The following is a 17,361-nucleotide window of genomic DNA, read 5'->3' on the forward strand; positions in this document are numbered from 1 at the left end:
AAGTAGCAAAGCGCTAAGTTCCATTCCTAACTCTTACTACTTAGACGCTGTGGGACTATAAGCAAGTTGTTCATTCTCTTGATAAGCCTCAATTTTCTCATCTGTTGGACTAATATAACATAATTTTTAGCTTTGAGAAATACCTAAAGTGATATCTGCCACATATTAGGCACTCAAAGTTTATTTCTTTTCTTCCATCCTTTTTCCCCACATATTGAGAATTCATAATATAGTAATCCTCACAGAATTCATTACTATAAGCCTAGTGTTGTTTCTAAGAAATTTGCATTTATTAATTAATTTAATCCTCAAAACAACCCTATTTTATATGTGGAAAAAACCCAATTCCCAGATAAGTCATATACCCAAGTTCTCACAGCATTAAAGCTGGGATTTGAAGAGGGTATCTATTAATCTTGAAACAATATTTTCTGCCTGGATAAATTTTCAGGATCATTTTATTCTAAAATTATTTTATCTGTATAGAATAAAGGAATTATCTTAAGCTAATCATAAGAAACCATAGATTGTAAGTAAATTTTAGTTTCTTAGCTGCATTAATTTTTTAAGTTACTTTTTCCAGTTTTCTTTGGCTAAAAACATGAAGCTAAACCTTTAGGATGAATACATAGCACTCTAAATTACATCTTTTTCATGTATTTTTCAGCAAATATCATCTGAAGAGCATAACAATTGTGAAATTAAAAGATGTGAATTTCTATTTTATTGTCAGATTTGTTTAAATTATACTAAAATCTCTGCAAAGTTTTTCCTTATGATTAGCAAAATGGCCTATGACTCAAAAGTGCCATTTGGTTTTTCATTCTGCCTTGTAGCACTGTCTACTAAATGTGTAATCGTTTATTTTTCTGATTTTCTGGCAGTGAAGCAGATGTTCCTGATAAGTGTTGCTTTTCTTAAAAAGCATGTCCCTTTTAGGCCCATTTTTATTATATCATGACTTCACTCTTTTTTCCGTTACAGTAAACATAATCTTTATGAATGATTTTGTTTATAAACATTGTTTCTGGCTTATATAAAAAATAGATTTTACTGAGTGTTTAAACAGGAGACATTTCATTTTTTATAATAAAAATAAAAAGTAAAGTTAAAATTACAGTTTATTTGAGCAGCTAGCAAAATGGAATTGTGAGGAAAGAGATTAAGCAAATAATTATTTTTAAATCTAATATCTTAAATGTGGTTTGAAGAGTTAGGGTAGTCAGAGTTTGGAGGGTAGTAGAAGTGTCTTTGTAAAAAGACAATCCTATATAATAAAAGGGTAATATGCAAACTGACCCTAACAGCAGAACGACTGGGAATGACTGGCCACTATGACACACACTGACCACCAGGGGGCAGACGCTCAATGCAGGAGCTGCCCCCTGGTGGTCAGTGTGCTCCCACAGGGGGAGCTCTGCTCAGCCACAAGCCAGGCTGACGGCTTGCCAGTACAGTGGTGGTGGTGGTGGTGGTGGGAGCCTCTCCCGCCTCTCAGCAGCGCTAAGGATGTCCGACTACAGCTTATGCCTGCTCCCTGCTGGCAAGGGGACATCCCCTGAGGTCTCCCGGGCTGCCAGAGGTATGTCTGATTGCCAGCTTAGGCCCAATCCCCCAGGGAGCAGGCCTAAGCCAGCAGGTGGTCATCCCCCGAGGGGTCCCAACCTGCGAGAGGGCACAGGCTGGGCTGAGCCCCCACCCCCCCCCCCCCGAGGGCACAAATTTTTGTGCACCGGGCCTCTAGTAATAATAATAATACCTTATTTAGTGTATTTTCCAGACTATTTCAGGTTTGGGGAGAAAAAAATTAGGTTGCAGAATATTTGCTTAATCTGTACATTGATTACATGTTGAAATAATGTTTTGGCTCTGTTAAGTATATTGTTAAAATTGATTTCCCCTATGTCTCATCTTTTTAAATGACTACTAGAAAATGTTAAATTGCATATGTGAATCACACTGTGACTTGTTAAATTTCAGTTGGACAGCACTAATCTTACAATATCATGTTAGTAGTTTTGACACACATCTGTATATTTTGTGTGTGTGTATTATAAATTATTATTTTTACTTGATTTTAGAGAGGAAGGGAGAGAGATACAGAGAGAGAGACAGAGAGAGAGACATGAACAGGAGATACATTGATCAGTTGCCTCCCAAAGCTCCCCAACTGGGGATCAAACCCGCAACCTAGGTATGTACCCTGATTGGGAGTTGAACCCTGGACTTTCTAGTGCATGGGACGATGTTCTAACCAACTGATCCACACTGGCCAGGGCTATTTTTTTTTTCTTCTTTTTTATTGGATTATTACCCAATGAGACTTATAATAATTCCTCTATCAGAAAACAATAAAGAAACCCAAAGGTTAATCTTCTTTTATTTGTTTTTAAAATTCTTTTGAAAACCATGTTTTAAAAAATAAAATGCTCGTAACCCATATGTGTTCTTTAGTTTTTCCTTGGATCTGTGGTATGTTACTGATAGATTCAGGTATATTCAGTTTTTTATAAATTTTTTTTAACTTTTAAAGGGAGTCACCCAGGCAGATTATACTCCAATGGAAGACAGTGAAGAAACCTCTCAATCTTTACAAATAGACCTTGGAGCCCTTCAGTCAGATCAGCAAACAACTTCATCCCAAGATGGTCAAGGCAAAGGAGACGATGTCATTGTAATTGACAGTGATGATGAAGAAGAGGATGATGATGAAAATGATGGAGATCATGAGGTTTGAAATCATCCATTGTTTTTTTTTAATTTATCTTTATTGTTCAAAGTATTACATATGTCCCCGTTCTCCCCCCACCCCCCTCCTTTCACTACCTCTGGCCCACACCTTTCCCCCCTCCAGGTCTATCACACTGTTGTGCATATATGCATACTAGGGGCCCGGTGCACGAAATTCGTGCACTGGGTGGTGGTGGGGGGAGTGTTCCTCAGCCCAGCCTGCCCCCTCTCACATACTGGGAGCCCTCAGGCGTTGACCCCCATCACCCTCCAATCGCAGGATCGGCCCCTTGCCCAGGCCTGACGCCTCTGGCCCAGGCATCAGGCCTGGGCAGGGGACCCCCAGACCCCTCCGATTGCTGGCTCTGCCCCTTGCCCAGGCCTGATGCCTCGGCCAGAGGCGTAGATCCCCATCACCCTCCGATCACCTGATTGGCCCCTTGCCCAGGCCTGACACCTCCGCCAGAGGTGTCAGGCTTGGACAGGGGACCTCCATCTCCCCCCGATCACTGGCTCTGGCCCCTGCCCAGGCCTGAGGCCTCTGGCCCAGGAATCATGCCTGGGCAGGGGACCCCCATCTCCCTCTGATGGCTTGCTCCACCCCCGCCCAAGCCTGACGCCTCTGCCCCAGGCTTCAGGCCTGGGCAAGGGGACCATCATATCCCCCCAATCCCCGGCTCCGCCCCCCACCCAGGCCTGATGCCTCTGGCCTAGGCATCAGGCCTGGGCAGGGGACCCCCAGACCCCCACCCAGGCCTGATGCCTCGGCCAGAGGAGTTGACCCTCATCACCCTCCGATCACCAACCACCAGATCGGCCCCTTGACCAGGCCTGAAGCCTACGGCAGAGGTGTCTGGCCCGGGCAGCGGGCACCCGAAGCTGCAGCGGCCCTGCGATCGTGGGCTTCGCTTTAGGCCCAGGCAAGGGACCCCTAGCTCCTGGGACTGCCAGCTTCGACCCTGCCCAGCTCCCATTGCTGGCTCCACCCCTACTTCCTGCTATCACTGGCCAGGGCGGAAAAGGTACCTGATTCTCCGATCATGGCTGGGGGGCAGGGCAAAGGCGGCCCTGGGGCCGCCTTTGCCCTGCCCCCCAGCTCTTAGATCCCCCCTGGGTTTCTGATCACTGTCAGTGGCAGGGTGCTTCTTCCTGCTTTCCCTTTCGCCTCCCTGCATTGTGCCTACATATGCAAATTAACTGCCATCTTGTTGGCAGTTAATTTGCATATAGCCCTGATTAGCCAATGAAAAGGGTAGCGCTGTACGCCAATTACCATTTTTCTCTTTTATTAGTGTAGATAAGTTCTTTGAAATGCTGAAATCATCCAGGCTACTAATGCATCAAACAATAAATTCTGATTTTCTGTCAGTATGAATCAGTGATTTTGCTTTTTCTTTTACCCTGATTTGCTCCTAAATTAACATTTTATAGTGAAATTGAGTGTAGAACAGTGATGGAAAACCCATTTGTTTTTTAAATGATTGCTAAGCACTTTAGGATTTGTTAGATTAGTTAGACTTAATCTTAAATCTTACTGATGAGTGACTGGATTTAATTGTAAGATCTGTGGCTTCTAGAAATAACAGAAGAAACTTTTTTTTCCCTCATGGAACCCCGTAGTTTTTTTCAAAAGAAAATGAGATATAATAATTGAGACATATTTTCAGTGACACTTTGTGTTTTATTTTGAGAGTTAATCCTATTTGATAGCTTCACATTTCAGATTCTGTTATTAATCAAACACTGTGTTTTAAAACCTCATACTAAAAGCATAATTTCATCCGTCTTCAGTACCAATACTAAATTTAGAATTAAAGTGGACCACTTGACACCTTGTGGACATCCAGGAGCTTTAATCATTGAACTGATTAGATTCAGAATTGATTGTGATTGTACTACTACTGATAAACTTCACAGTTGCTACCACTGAACTAATCCCATAGCAACTCCTGTACCCTGATCAACAACATGCCACATAAATTTCTAAGTATGTTATCAAGATGTGCAGAACTTGTGTGCCATATCCTAGATCTTTATTTATATGTAGGTTTTTTTAATAGGATTATGAAGAAGATGAGGAAGATGATGATGATGATGAAGATGACACTGGGATGGGAGACGAGGGTGATGATAGTAATGAAGGCACCGGTAGTGCAGATGGCAATGATGGATATGAAGCTGATGATGCTGAGGTAACCGGTTAGAATTTTGACCATCCATTTTAAGGACTTCTTCAAAAAAATTTACTGTTCTCCAAGGGTATTAAAAGGTCACTATTAAAACACTACAACTTTTTATACCTTTGGGTTTGTTTCTACACCTTTTGTATAGCTGATTAATATTTCTTAAGACAATTATATTTAATTTGCACTTAGTATTTAAATTTTGTTTTTAGGGTGGTGATGGGACTGATCCAGGTACAGAAACAGAAGAAAGTATGGGTGGAGGTGAAAGTAATCAGAGAGCTGCTGATTCTCAAAATAGTGGTGAGATTTTTAGTCTTTTTCATTGAAGATTCTGATAATATTTTCTAAATTAAGATTGCATTTAATTATCACATATGTCATAAAACTTGGTTAGTAAATTGGCAAGCTAAAGATTTATGCTTGTCCTAGCTTTGTCATGTTATTCTGTCATAAAGTCTGCTATATTTATACCTATAAAGTGCAGACATTATACTATCTTTTCTACCTCGTTGGACTACTGTAAGGTTAAAACATTGAAACCTATAAAATATTACAAATACCATGTGTTGCTGCTGTTCTTGTTAAGTGAAAAAATTAAATCAGGGACTTCTAACAGCAGTTCACAACCAGAAGAGGTCAGTCTAACAAGCTACATGTTTCAAGATTGTGGGTATTGGAGCTTCGCAATATTAATATTGTCTGTTTATCCAATGAATAAAAGACTTTTTGACCAATATAGCATGCTTTTTGTTAAATTTTTGAAAGGATGAGTTCTGGAGGGCCATTGAAATGTAGGCAGTAAAGGATTATAAGATTCATAGAAAAAAATTTAGAATCATTTTAAAAAATTGGTGATCATCTAGTATTAATATCCTAGTTTTATAGATAATATTAAGCCAAAATCATGAGTACTAGTATAATAAGAAACTTATATATTTAGCCTAATGAAAAACAGTGTCTCTGAGTTTTCATATAGACCTACGTGTTTTAAAGTTCAAGGTATATGCTCATTTGAATTAAGGAAATTAAGGACGGGCCACTTTCCATTTTAAATTTTTAGGAGAAAAATAAACTAATGACTATTAACCATATAATGAAGAATAGTATTTAAGTGATGAGGTAGGATAAGTATCATTAATCTTAGGTAATATACATTTTATAAAACATTTGTAGATTTAAGATACATCTTTTGTATAGTTGGGATAAAGAGGGATTTTTAAAATTGTATTTATTTATTTATTGCCTTATTGCTGAAACCCCTGGTGCTTTGAATGGCCAAAATTACAATGTCAGAATTCAGGGTGAGGAAAAGTTTATTGATGGAGAAGGAGAAGATGGGAGACCTAATAGTACCTTAGATCCATCTTGCTCGCTGGACTAAGTTAAGGGGCTGGGGGAATTGGTATGTGGAAGCACTGACAGGGCAAGTTTTAACTGGAGGACCTTGGAACTTAGCCATTTATGATAAAGGGGTGAACAAGACAGGATCTTCCTAGACAAGGGACCCTTGGCATTGGGAAGGATTACAGTGTTCAAGTTCTGGTCCTATGGTGGGGAGTGAGACTTTGGTTCCAGGTGCAGCTGAAGGTCAAAGTTTCCTTGTTTATGTTTCATCTGTAATTTGTGGTTTTGGTCTGTTGTTTCTGAAAAGCACTATAGTGTTTTGTTAAACAGAATAGGACCATGTTTCTGTGGTTACAAATTCCCCCTTTTTGTTGTTCATTCCTTAATCTTGAAAATAGAGCAACCAAGTCCAGGTTCAATTAAGAGGGAGGATTAGCTGTCCAGCTTTTACTCCTGTCAATTCCACGATGGTCCCTTAGCCTTAGAGGGGACATGCACGGTGTTCACTTTACAAGCAGAGACCACAGCAACGGTAGAGATAGCAGCAGGCCAGGATACCTGTACTCTAATGAGATAAAGAGTAAAGTAACTTTTGTTATTATGTCCTCAAACCATGATGAGCTGGCAAGGTTCAGGAAAAAGGCAATTTTAGTTCTTAATGATTTCAAGTCACTACAAGGATTCAGCATCCAGTCCAGTTTACAAGTAGCAAACAAAACTCAAAAGACCATGGACAGCGCTAGAATCTAACATCCACAAAGGTATATTGTAGTTCTAACTGAAACATAATTTTATCTCTAAAATCACCCTGATTTTTACCAAGATGGCCAAATTAATACTAGTGTATCTGCAAAATAAATCTAGTGTAAATAAACTTGGCCTGTCTATTTGTCTAACTGCAGCAAGAATAGTAAATAATCATAGAAGTACCATTAAATGTGCTTTGCTGGAATTTTCCTAAGGAATATTAAGATTGAACTTTAGCCTCTCAAGACTAAGAAGCCATAAACTAATGAATATTAACCATATAATGAAGAATAGTTTTTAAGAGATGAGGTAGGGAGAGATTAATGATACTTGGGTAATAATACATTTTATGATATATTTTGTAGATTTAAGATACATCTTTTGTGTAGTTGGGATAAAGAGGGATTTTTTTTTCCTTAATTCTGAAACCAAAGTTCACGCCCCTGGTGCTTTGAATGGGCAAAATTCAACCTGTCAAACTTCTGCAGTACCTATAGATTTTGGTGAATTCCTCTGTTAAGGTTTCCAACATATTCTGAGGTTCTTTCTTTGCATCTCCCAAGAAGTAACGTTAGTTCCTCACCTGGTAAGTATCAGGCTATTTTCCCAAAGGGTTTTTTATTGGCTTCAAAAGTCAATCTTAACTCCTCAAAGACTTCTGGTCACATCTGTATCTGCCTGTCTCTCTGAAACATAACTTTTCAGTCAAAGCCTTGGTAATAAAACCAGTTTCCAGTTGTATCCCGTTATAAAGAAAACATTATTATTGAACTTTGGCAAATAATCACTTTGCCGTGAAAATAAAAACACTCTTTGGAAGATTCTAGGTTCTGGAGGGATCCAGGAGGGAGGAAAAAATGTTTCAATTCTGCTAAGAGATATAGTTTACCAAATTGCTAAGTCATTGGTAAACACATTTCCTTTTATTTGGAAAACAAAAGATTAAAGAAGTCAATAATTTCAAATGAAAACGTCATAAAAATTGTAACCATTCTCATCAATTCATTCAGTTCTATGAAATTGAACTTGTTCTCGAATCCAGTTTTTCCTGTTAATAGCAAGGTTGTCTTTCAGGGTTCATATGGCTTGCTCAGTAAAGTGGGTATCTCAGTCACTAGAGATTGTGGAAGGTAGACCCCAAGTGGGAAACACATTTTCTAACAGTTTCTTTGCCTTTGTAAAGGCATCAACCTTTTGGCAGGAGAAAGCTTCAACTCATCCAGATTACATACACATAAAAAGAACATGTTGATAACCAAAACTTAAGTGGTAGCTGAATGAAGTTGAAATTGTACCACGGTGGATGAAGGCATGGGAAAAAAATGCCAGGGAGCTGAAGTAACCAGTGACCATCTTGGGTTTCCCATAGCCCCAACTATTCATTTAATGTACAATCATTGTTTACCCATATTTATGTTACCCATGTAATTTCAACACACTAAAATAAGCCTAGTTTAATATTTCTCTTTTGTAAGGAGAGAAAACAAATCTTTTGAGATGTTTCAGGGGCATTTACTTATAATTTATTTATTTTTTATATATATATTTTATTTATTTTTTACAGAGAGGAAGGGAGAGAGAGAGTTAGAAACATCGATGAGAGAGAAACATCGATCAGCTGCCTCCTGCACATCTCCCACTGGGGATATGCCCGCAACCCAGGTACATGCCCTTGACCGGAATCGAACCTGGGACCCTTCATTCCGCAGGCCGACGCTCTATCCACTGAGCCAAACCAGTTTCAGCTACTTATAATTTAAATTTGGGGACGTTTGTCAAAATACATCAAAAGATGTGGACATTTGACTAAATAAGATCATAAGCCATTATGAAGCAACTAGAGGCCCAGTGCACGAATTCGTGCACCAGTGGGTCCCGAAATCCCCAAAGGGTCCCGGATTGCGAGCGGGTGCAGGCCAGGCTGAGGGACCCCACGGTGCACAATTGGGTCCAGGGAGAGATGCAGGAGGTTGGCCAGTCGAGGAGGGCCCCCAGGAGGGCTCCAGGGCATGTCCGGCCTGTCATGCTCAGTCCTGATTGGCTGGACCCCAGCAGCAAGCTAACCTACTAGTTGGAGCGTCTGCCCCCTGGTCGTCAGTATACTACATAGTGAGCAATTGAGTGGCCTTAGTATACCATTAGCATATTACACTTCGGTTGGTTGAATGGCCAACCAATGGACCGGTCACTTAGCATATTAGGCTTTTATTATATAGGATACTTAAGTATACATTTAAAGAAAAATACATGCATACAGCCCTTACAACACAAGCACTATAGTGACAGGTACTGACCTCAGGAGAGCTCTGGCTGAAACTACCCTTATTTCACTGTTTCTTTAGGAAAATATACTCTAACTTTCAAGTAACATGATTTTGCTCTGGAAGATAACCTATTCTTAGTGCTCACAATAAGAAAATATGTACATTTTTCTTTGTCATAAAGGTGAGTGTCTTTTTTTGGAGCCTTCTCCCAATTTCCAATAAAGTTCCGTAAATTCTGAAAGAAAAAGAGAAAATGCTGTTTACATAGCAAAACTTTAATTCTTACTGTTTAGGAGATTTAGTTTTCTTAAGTAATCAAATACCTAATTAAGACAGTAAAACACAAAATTATTTTGATAAAGCACAGATTATTTGCTTTCTAAGCAGAAAACTTTTTCAGTTTCAGTAATAGATCAGTAGTCCCTTTTTCAGTGGAGAGAAATCTAACTCCAATTTTGTATCAGCTTACTTATTGGAGTAATAAACACAGAATAAAAATATTTAATTCTGTTGATTCTAAAGATATGCCTATTTAACCAAACCCATTTAAAACCAGCTTTAATATCAAATATTTTTTTAGGTTATGTGATTCTGAAAAGCATTTGGGTTACTCTGTTGTTTTTTTGAGAATTCTCATATAAGCACTTGTTTGTTTAAGCCAATTTAATATAAATTAGCAATACCATACAGGGTAGAAATATCCTATATCTAGAACAAACATATAGTGATATACATAAACATACAGACCAATGGAGACAAATCTCATAGCTTTCATTTTATTTATTTTTAAACCTTTATTGTTGAGGGTATTACAGATGTCTCCTTTTTTCCCCCCTGAATTGTCCCCCTCCACCAGGTTCCCTCTCCGCCCCAGGCCTTCACCACCCTATTGTCTGCGTCCATAGGGGATTAATATATATGCATGTAAGATCTTTGCCTAGTCTCTTACCATCCCCCTTCCTGACCCCTTCTCTCCGAGATTTGTCAGTCTATTTCCATGCCTCTGATTCTATTGTATTTACCAGTTTATTCTGTTCATTAGATTTCTTACTCGTTTGATTTTTAGATTCAGTTGTTATGTATTTATTGCCTCTTTATTGTTCATATTTTTTATCTTTTTCTTTTTCTTCTTCCTCTTCCTCTTCTTAAAAGAATACCCTTCAACATTTCATGTAACACTGGTTTGGTGGTGATAAACTCCTTTAGCTTTTTCTTGTCTGTGAAGCTCTTTATCTGACCTTCAATTCTAAGTGTTAGCTTTGCTGGTTCTAGGTCCTTATTATTCATCACTCTGAATATTTCTTGCCACTCCCTTTTGGCCTGCAAAGTTTCTGTTGAGAAAACACCTGACAGTCAGTTGGGTGCTCCCTAGTAGGTAACTAACTGCTTTTCTCTTGATGCTTTTAAGATTTTTCTCTTTGTCTTTAGCCCTTGGCATTTTAATTATGATGTGTCTCAGTGTGGGCCTCTTTGGGTTCCTCTTGTTTGGAACTCTGTGCTTGCTGGACTTATAAGTCTTTTTCCTTCACCAGGTAGGGGAAGTTTTCTGTTATTATTTCTTCAAATAAACTTTCAATATCTTGCTCTCTATCTCCTCCTCGTGGCACCCCCATAATGCAAATGTTGGTATACTTAAAGTTGTCCCAGAGACTCCTTACAGTATCTTCGTATTTCTTTTTCGTTTTTCTTTTTGCTCCACTGATTGGGTGTTTTTTGCTTCCTCATTTCCAAATCATTGATTTGATTCTCGGAATTGTCTACTATTGAATCCCTACAAATTATTATTTATTTCAGGTAGTGTATGCTTAATTTCTGGCTCATCCTTTTTCATGTCTTTGACATTCTTACTAAGATCCTTGAAGGTGTCTCATTATGTCCCTTGAAGCTCTGTTTGAGTCCCTTGAAGCTCTCATTAAGATCCTTGAGTAACGATGTAACCATGGTTTTGAACTTGGTATCCAATAGTTTATTTGCTTCCATTTCTTTCATTTGTAACATGTTTCTTTGTTTACATATTTTGGCTGCTTCCCTGTTTTTGTTTCTATGTATTAGGTAGAGCTGCCTAATTGATAGAATTGCCTTGTGTAGTAGGTGTCCTGTAGGGCCCAGTGGCTCAGCCTCCCCAGTTACTTGAGCTGGGCACTCTAGGTATGCCCTTGTGTAGGCTGTGTGCACAGTCTTGTAGTTGGACCTTGATTGCTGTTGGCGTCACTGGGAGGAATTGACCTCCAGGCCAATTGGCTGTGAGTTCCAGCTGCAACTACAGTGGAAGAGCAGCTGTGCAGAAGACACCCCTATGGAGCAGGACTTGCTTCAGTGGTGCTTTGATGCTCACTGAGTCTGGCCCTTGAGTGTGTTGCTTGTGGATGTGTACAGTTAAAATCTGGTATGGTCTGAATCTGTCCAATGGGTGTACTGGCTCTGGGACATCCTGGGAGGTGCAAAGTCAGCCACTTCCTGGGTCCACCTAGCAGGAGCTACAGAGAGGAAATCCTGTAGATGGCTGCTACTTGTATTGGACTTGAGAAGTGTCCAGGCAAGGCCCAGCTGTGAAGCAAGGCAGGCTGGTGCTAGTGCAGGCTCCTGGTTGGGCCTTTTATGTATAGGTTTAGTACACACTGACTCCAGCTGCTGCTTATTTGAGAGATTTTAGGAAAATCTGAAGCCTGAGTCAGGACAGGCCATTCATATGGAAAAGCTGCTGCAAACAGCTTGGGTGGGGCTGCAAATTGGATGGGGTGGGGTCTCAGAGAATCACCAGGGCAGAGGGAACAGTGTGAGCCAAGCTGATGGAAACTCAGGGCTACCAGTCAGCTCTGAGATGGGGGAGGTCCCAGCACAGGAACAATGATCCCTGCAAGGACCCCCGTTTGGGGGAAAGCCACCCCCAAGTTCCTGCCCTGATGCCAGACAGTCCAGTTCCTTCCTGTAAGTGTCTGGGTTTCCCAAAGCTACCCAGCGCTAGAGATTGAGTCTGAGTAAGTTCATGCACTGGCCCTTTCGGGGAACACATGGGTCTCCAGCAGCCTCCATGTCACTCAGCCACAATCCCCACTGGATTTTACAACCCAAAGTTATGGGGCTTCTCTTACCAGCTCTGGAACCCTAGGCTAGCGGTCTGGTATGGGGCTGGGACCCCTTATTCCTCACAGGAAAAGCAGCCAAAATGTCCCTCCTGATTAAAAAAAAAAACCAGCATGGGTACCAGTTCAACCCATTCTGTGCCTCTGCCCCTCTTACGAGTCTCAGTGTGCTTTCTTCTTTTCTTCTCTAGTTGGACTTCCATTTAGCCAGCTTTCAGGTGGTTCTGAATGATGGTTGTTTCGTATTTAAGTTGTAATTTTGATGTGGTTGTGGGAGGCAGCAAGTACCAGTGTTTACCTACTCTGCTATCTTGGTTCTCAATCATAGCTTTCATTTTAAAGCATTAGCTTTTATGGCCCAAGTACAGTGAATAATTTGGGGCTGTAAAACTGGATCCAAATGATGTTTCTGGCAGATGGTCTGAGTGAGTTTGGATTTTACTCAGATGACCAAGCTTTGCATGCTGTAAGAATTTTCCTTTAAAGCCTTTTTAAAGTAATCTGTTATCAATCAAAGAATGCATTCCATTGTCTCCAAGGGGCCTGAGAGCTTCTCCTTCAAGGGTGCCCCTTATCATGGACTTGTCAGCAAACACAAACAACAGAAAATGGAAAGAAAGTGTACACAATAAAGTTCAAATTCTCAGGAGGTAAAAAGAGTGGCTTCAGGATGCCTGAGTTTAAAAGTGGTAGATTTTCCTGGAGGATGATGGCTAGAATGGAGCCCGAGCACACGTGGCAGCTGCCACTTGTCTGGAGATGAAGATGGGGGAGGGGAAGAAACCACAGACCCAATATCACTTCTTAACTTCAAGCCAATGAACAGAGTACACACAGAGCGAGATCAACATATAACACACAAAGTAATTGAGTACTATCCTAACCAAATCTTAGATAAACTATACAAGTTACAGATTTCAAATTCAAGTGGCCAAACAAATGCAGCCAAACCAGTTCAAAAATCAGGTAAAAGTCCTACAATTATTCTCTTCTCCAGCAGGGAAATAAAATAAATGTGGCTTATTTTCAAAGGAAAATGGAGGAGAAGGGAGTTCCTGGTTGTACACGCCAGGATGACTTACCCTACTTCCAAATCGAGCACATCGACTTGCAGAGACACAACAAATATACTTAATACTGTTTACCACAAAGACACAAGCGGGTAGAGCCCCGAAATCCTGATCCTACTCTTAAATGGAGGCCCCCAAGTAAGTTTAAAATGCAGATAGAGCTTTGTCCAAAGGGGGAGAAAGCCCACATAGAGGATTCCTGGCTGCACACTTACCCCAAAATGGAGCACCTTACCCCAAAACAAAACCAACGTAGATTGAAGTCCAAAGGCATTTTCTTATTCCAAATGGGCTCTGTGCTGATTTGGCCAGTGCCTGCCAGGGAAAGTACCTTCCGAGCCCCCAAGGCAAAACATCCTTCCTTGGAGGCTGTTCCACGTTTGGCCTACCACGAGCACCAGCTCCTGGCTGGCTCACCAAATTGTTACTGAAAGCCAAGTTGTGTGCCCATTGTTTAGAAAGGCCAAAACTCAAAACGTTCGAGCTTGGAGTAAGGAAAGGTTTATTGATCAAGAAGACACCAAGGGAGAAGATGGGAGACCTAAATGGTACCTTATATCCATCTTACTCCCTGGCCTAGGTTAATGGTTTTTAAGGGGCAAGGGGAGTAGTGCTGGCAAGGCAAGTTATAATTGGGGTCCTTAGAACTTGGTCATTTATGGTAACGGCATCAACACTGGATCTTCCTGGACAACAGTTTCTTGGTGTCTGAAAGGGTTCCAGTGTTCAAGGTCGATTATGTCCTGGTCCTTTGCTTAAATGGGGAGACTTTGGTTCCAGGTACAGCTGGAGACCAAAGCTCTTTCCTCTGCACATGCTTCACTACGTGACCTGCAGTTTTGGTCCGCTCTGAAATGAGCTTCAGGGTCTTTTTAGGACGGGTGCATTTTGAGCTGATTCTATGGTTACATCTGTACGTATTATCTCTAAATGTTACGTGTTTTAAGGGAAAATGTTCATATCCATTTTTCCCAGATACAAAGCATATAACAGATGCTCACTGAATACTTGAGAGAGTTTTCCTTTTTACAATCAAGCAGAAATTGGCCTAGTAGTCTGGATAAAATTTGATTAGTGGATAGATTATGTACATTGCCAATAGTTACAAAAATGCTTTTTCTGAGCATGTGTGCTTGTCTTGAATTATCACAATAAGCTTGTCAGGTTTAAGTACCAGTATAGAATCTGAGAAACAGAAGCAGAAATAAAGTGACATAACCAAGGTCACAAAGCTATTAAGTGTTAAAGCTAGGATCTGTTCTAGACCTAACTTTTAAACTACTAAATTCTGTAGTATCTTATTGAACTTTCAAAGTAGGTAATAGCTTTTGATGTTTCTATAATGTATATAGAAGACCCAGACATCTGAAGGACCATAAAATTCAAAATTTAGGAAAACCAAAATGTCAGAGTGTCATTATTGGGCTTTTCCCAATAGTCTTCATCCTGTTTGAGTGTAATACTGATGCCATAGTGGTCTCACTCTAAATAATTTGCCCATTTTAATAATATGAGCCAAAATGTATTAAATATTTTATCATGTGTTAGACTAAGTGCTTATGTCTACTATTTGAATCCTTCAGAAAAACCTTTCTTGTAGATTACATCTGTTGCATTAACCAACCAAAGAGGTTCAGGAACTTGGCTAAAAGCCGATAATTGCATACCAATTATCTCTGGGCCCACCATACCTCACTACTTTCCTTCTGAAAATATTACTGAAGTAAACATTCCTAGTGGCAAGATTGATACTTTAGGAATTGTCCAAGTTATTTTGCAGTAAGTTTAATAGTTCAAAATAAGCTTCTCTTTTCCTGTAGGTGAAGGAAATACGGGTACTGCAGAGTCCTCTTTTTCCCAGGAGATTTCTAGAGAACAGCCATCATCAGCATCTGAAAGACAGACCCCTCGAGCACCTCAGTCACCAAGACGTCCACCGCACCCACTTCCCCCAAGACTAACCATTCATGCCCCACCTCAAGAGTTGGGACCACCAGTTCAGGTATTGAAAGTAGTGGTCATTCTGAAAAATGAACTTTTAAAAATCTTGGCTCCTTTCCCTTTCCATTAGATATTGCCTTTTTTCTCCAGAAATTAAGTGAAACCTGTAATGTTTTGGCATATTTTTATAAAATTCATTGAACTGAAATGAATCTCTGATTTCCTTGAAAGTACAAGGCTGACTAGAAGTTGTGCATAAGTTGAAACTGTTATAGTCATAGCAAATAAAAGTCTGGTCAATGTTTCTACAGGTTACAAAAGGAAAAAGATATTCTTGGATTTTAATTAATGTAAAATGTATTTTAGCAGCTGACCACCATCTGTTTAGAAGTGTTTTTTTCCCTCTAAGTTGCATGTTTTTTTAAAAAGGAAATTCTGTTCTGCTTAACAAAACATTTTTCTCTTCATTTTTTAATAATCATATTGATTCCCACTTTGAAAATTAATGAAAGTGTGCATAACCCTTTACATGTAGCACTCTTTGGACATCTGTTAATCAGAAGCTCTTGCAGAAACAGGACAAGTACAAAGGCTCCGTTAATAATCTAGCTTGAGTTTTAACCCTTTAGAGCATAGAACATTTTCAAGTGTAGATCTAAAATACCACTGGTGAAGAAAACTGCATTATGTGAATGTATAAAGTCTTAAAAGAGTGTGTATGGATCCTGCAAAATCTATCAGTTTAAAAATGACTAAATTGAGAAACCATTTATATATAGTTAGTACTGCTAGTAATATTTCCAAAGGATAAGTAAGCCATAAAATCCAAAAGCATACTTACTAATGAATAAATTAGTTACAAAGAAATAAGATATGATCAAAGATTAGTTTTAAATATTGGTTAATATTTTGTCTATTAGTTAATGAAATATTTGTTAGTTTAATGTTATAGTCTGTATAATTAAAAAAGTTGTCATAGTTTAAAACGGGTTTCTTTAGTATAAGATTAGTGGCAGTTTTTCCTGAAAAAATATCCTGATGATTATTACATCATCTGCTAACATTTTGGTTATGGTATTACCAAGTAAGCATAATAAGCTCTATTGATATTTAGTGTTTGTTTCATTGTCTAATTCCTTAAAAACAAATGTAATTGCTTTCTTGGCCCAGAGAATTCAGATGACTCGGAGGCAGTCTGTAGGACGTGGGCTTCAGTTGACTCCAGGAATTGGTAGCATGGTAAGTACCTACCCCGCCCCCCCATGTAAAATCAGTTTATTTGTTCAGCAAATATTTGTGTAGTCGATATGTGTGTTTCTGTCATGCCTGTTTAATTCCTTTTTTGTTTTAGCAGCAGCATTTTTTTGATGATGAAGACAGAACAGTTCCAAGTACCCCAACTCTTGTGGTGCCACATCGTACTGATGGATTTGCTGAAGCAATTCAGTAAGTGAATGAAAGAGAATCATTTTGTGACTAATCAAATTCTTACTGTTTCACTGTTAATTTGTTTACATTTGATTGACTCATTATTCCTTGAGTCTTCTACTGTGTACAATTTTCAGGGGGTATTATGGGAGGGTTGAGAATGTGGTGTTGGGGAGAATTATATAGAGGGAATGAAATACAGTTGCTTCCATCAGGAATTTGTAGTTTAGAGTCAGTATAACAGTGGTTAAGAACATGGAGTTTAGAGTTAGAATACCTGGGTTTGAAACCTAGCTGTTCTGCTTAATAGCTGTATCAGGTTATTTAGGTTCTCTGTTCCTGAGTATCCTTATATTACTTATGGGGATGATGATACAATAGTTTCCACCTTATACGTTGTAAGAATTAAAGAACTTATGTTAATATGTTTAGAATATTATTGGTAGATAGTAAAAAGCTTTGTAGATTGGTGGTGTTGATAAGTACAGTGATCATGGTGGATAGTATTGTGAAAGTGCTAAGCATATGAGCATTTAAATATAATCTTAGTAATCTAGGAGAATAGAAG

The 17,361-nt window shown here is 39.4% G+C and overlaps 1 protein-coding gene across 5 annotated transcripts in view; it reads left to right on the forward strand.

Annotated features, from left to right (window-relative positions):
* The window catches only part of TPR (translocated promoter region, nuclear basket protein), a 69,673-nt gene that overhangs the window by 43,718 nt on the left and 8,594 nt on the right, over positions 1 to 17,361 (forward strand). For 4 of the 5 annotated variants that reach the window (XM_059675478.1, XM_059675480.1, XM_059675475.1 and 1 more), the window contains exons 41-46: positions 2,534 to 2,731; positions 4,791 to 4,922; positions 5,126 to 5,216; positions 15,245 to 15,426; positions 16,536 to 16,604; positions 16,717 to 16,811. In XM_059675478.1, the coding sequence (XP_059531461.1) occupies positions 2,534 to 2,731; positions 4,791 to 4,922; positions 5,126 to 5,216; positions 15,245 to 15,426; positions 16,536 to 16,604; positions 16,717 to 16,811 (767 nt within the window). The remainder of the gene's footprint in view (positions 1 to 2,533; positions 2,732 to 4,790; positions 4,923 to 5,125; positions 5,217 to 15,244; positions 15,427 to 16,535; positions 16,605 to 16,716; positions 16,812 to 17,361) is intronic. The other variant, XM_059675476.1, reaches the window with a different exon arrangement.

Source organism: Myotis daubentonii, chromosome 18, assembly GCF_963259705.1.
Source record: "Myotis daubentonii chromosome 18, mMyoDau2.1, whole genome shotgun sequence".
Lineage (NCBI taxonomy): Eukaryota > Metazoa > Chordata > Mammalia > Chiroptera > Vespertilionidae > Myotis > Myotis daubentonii.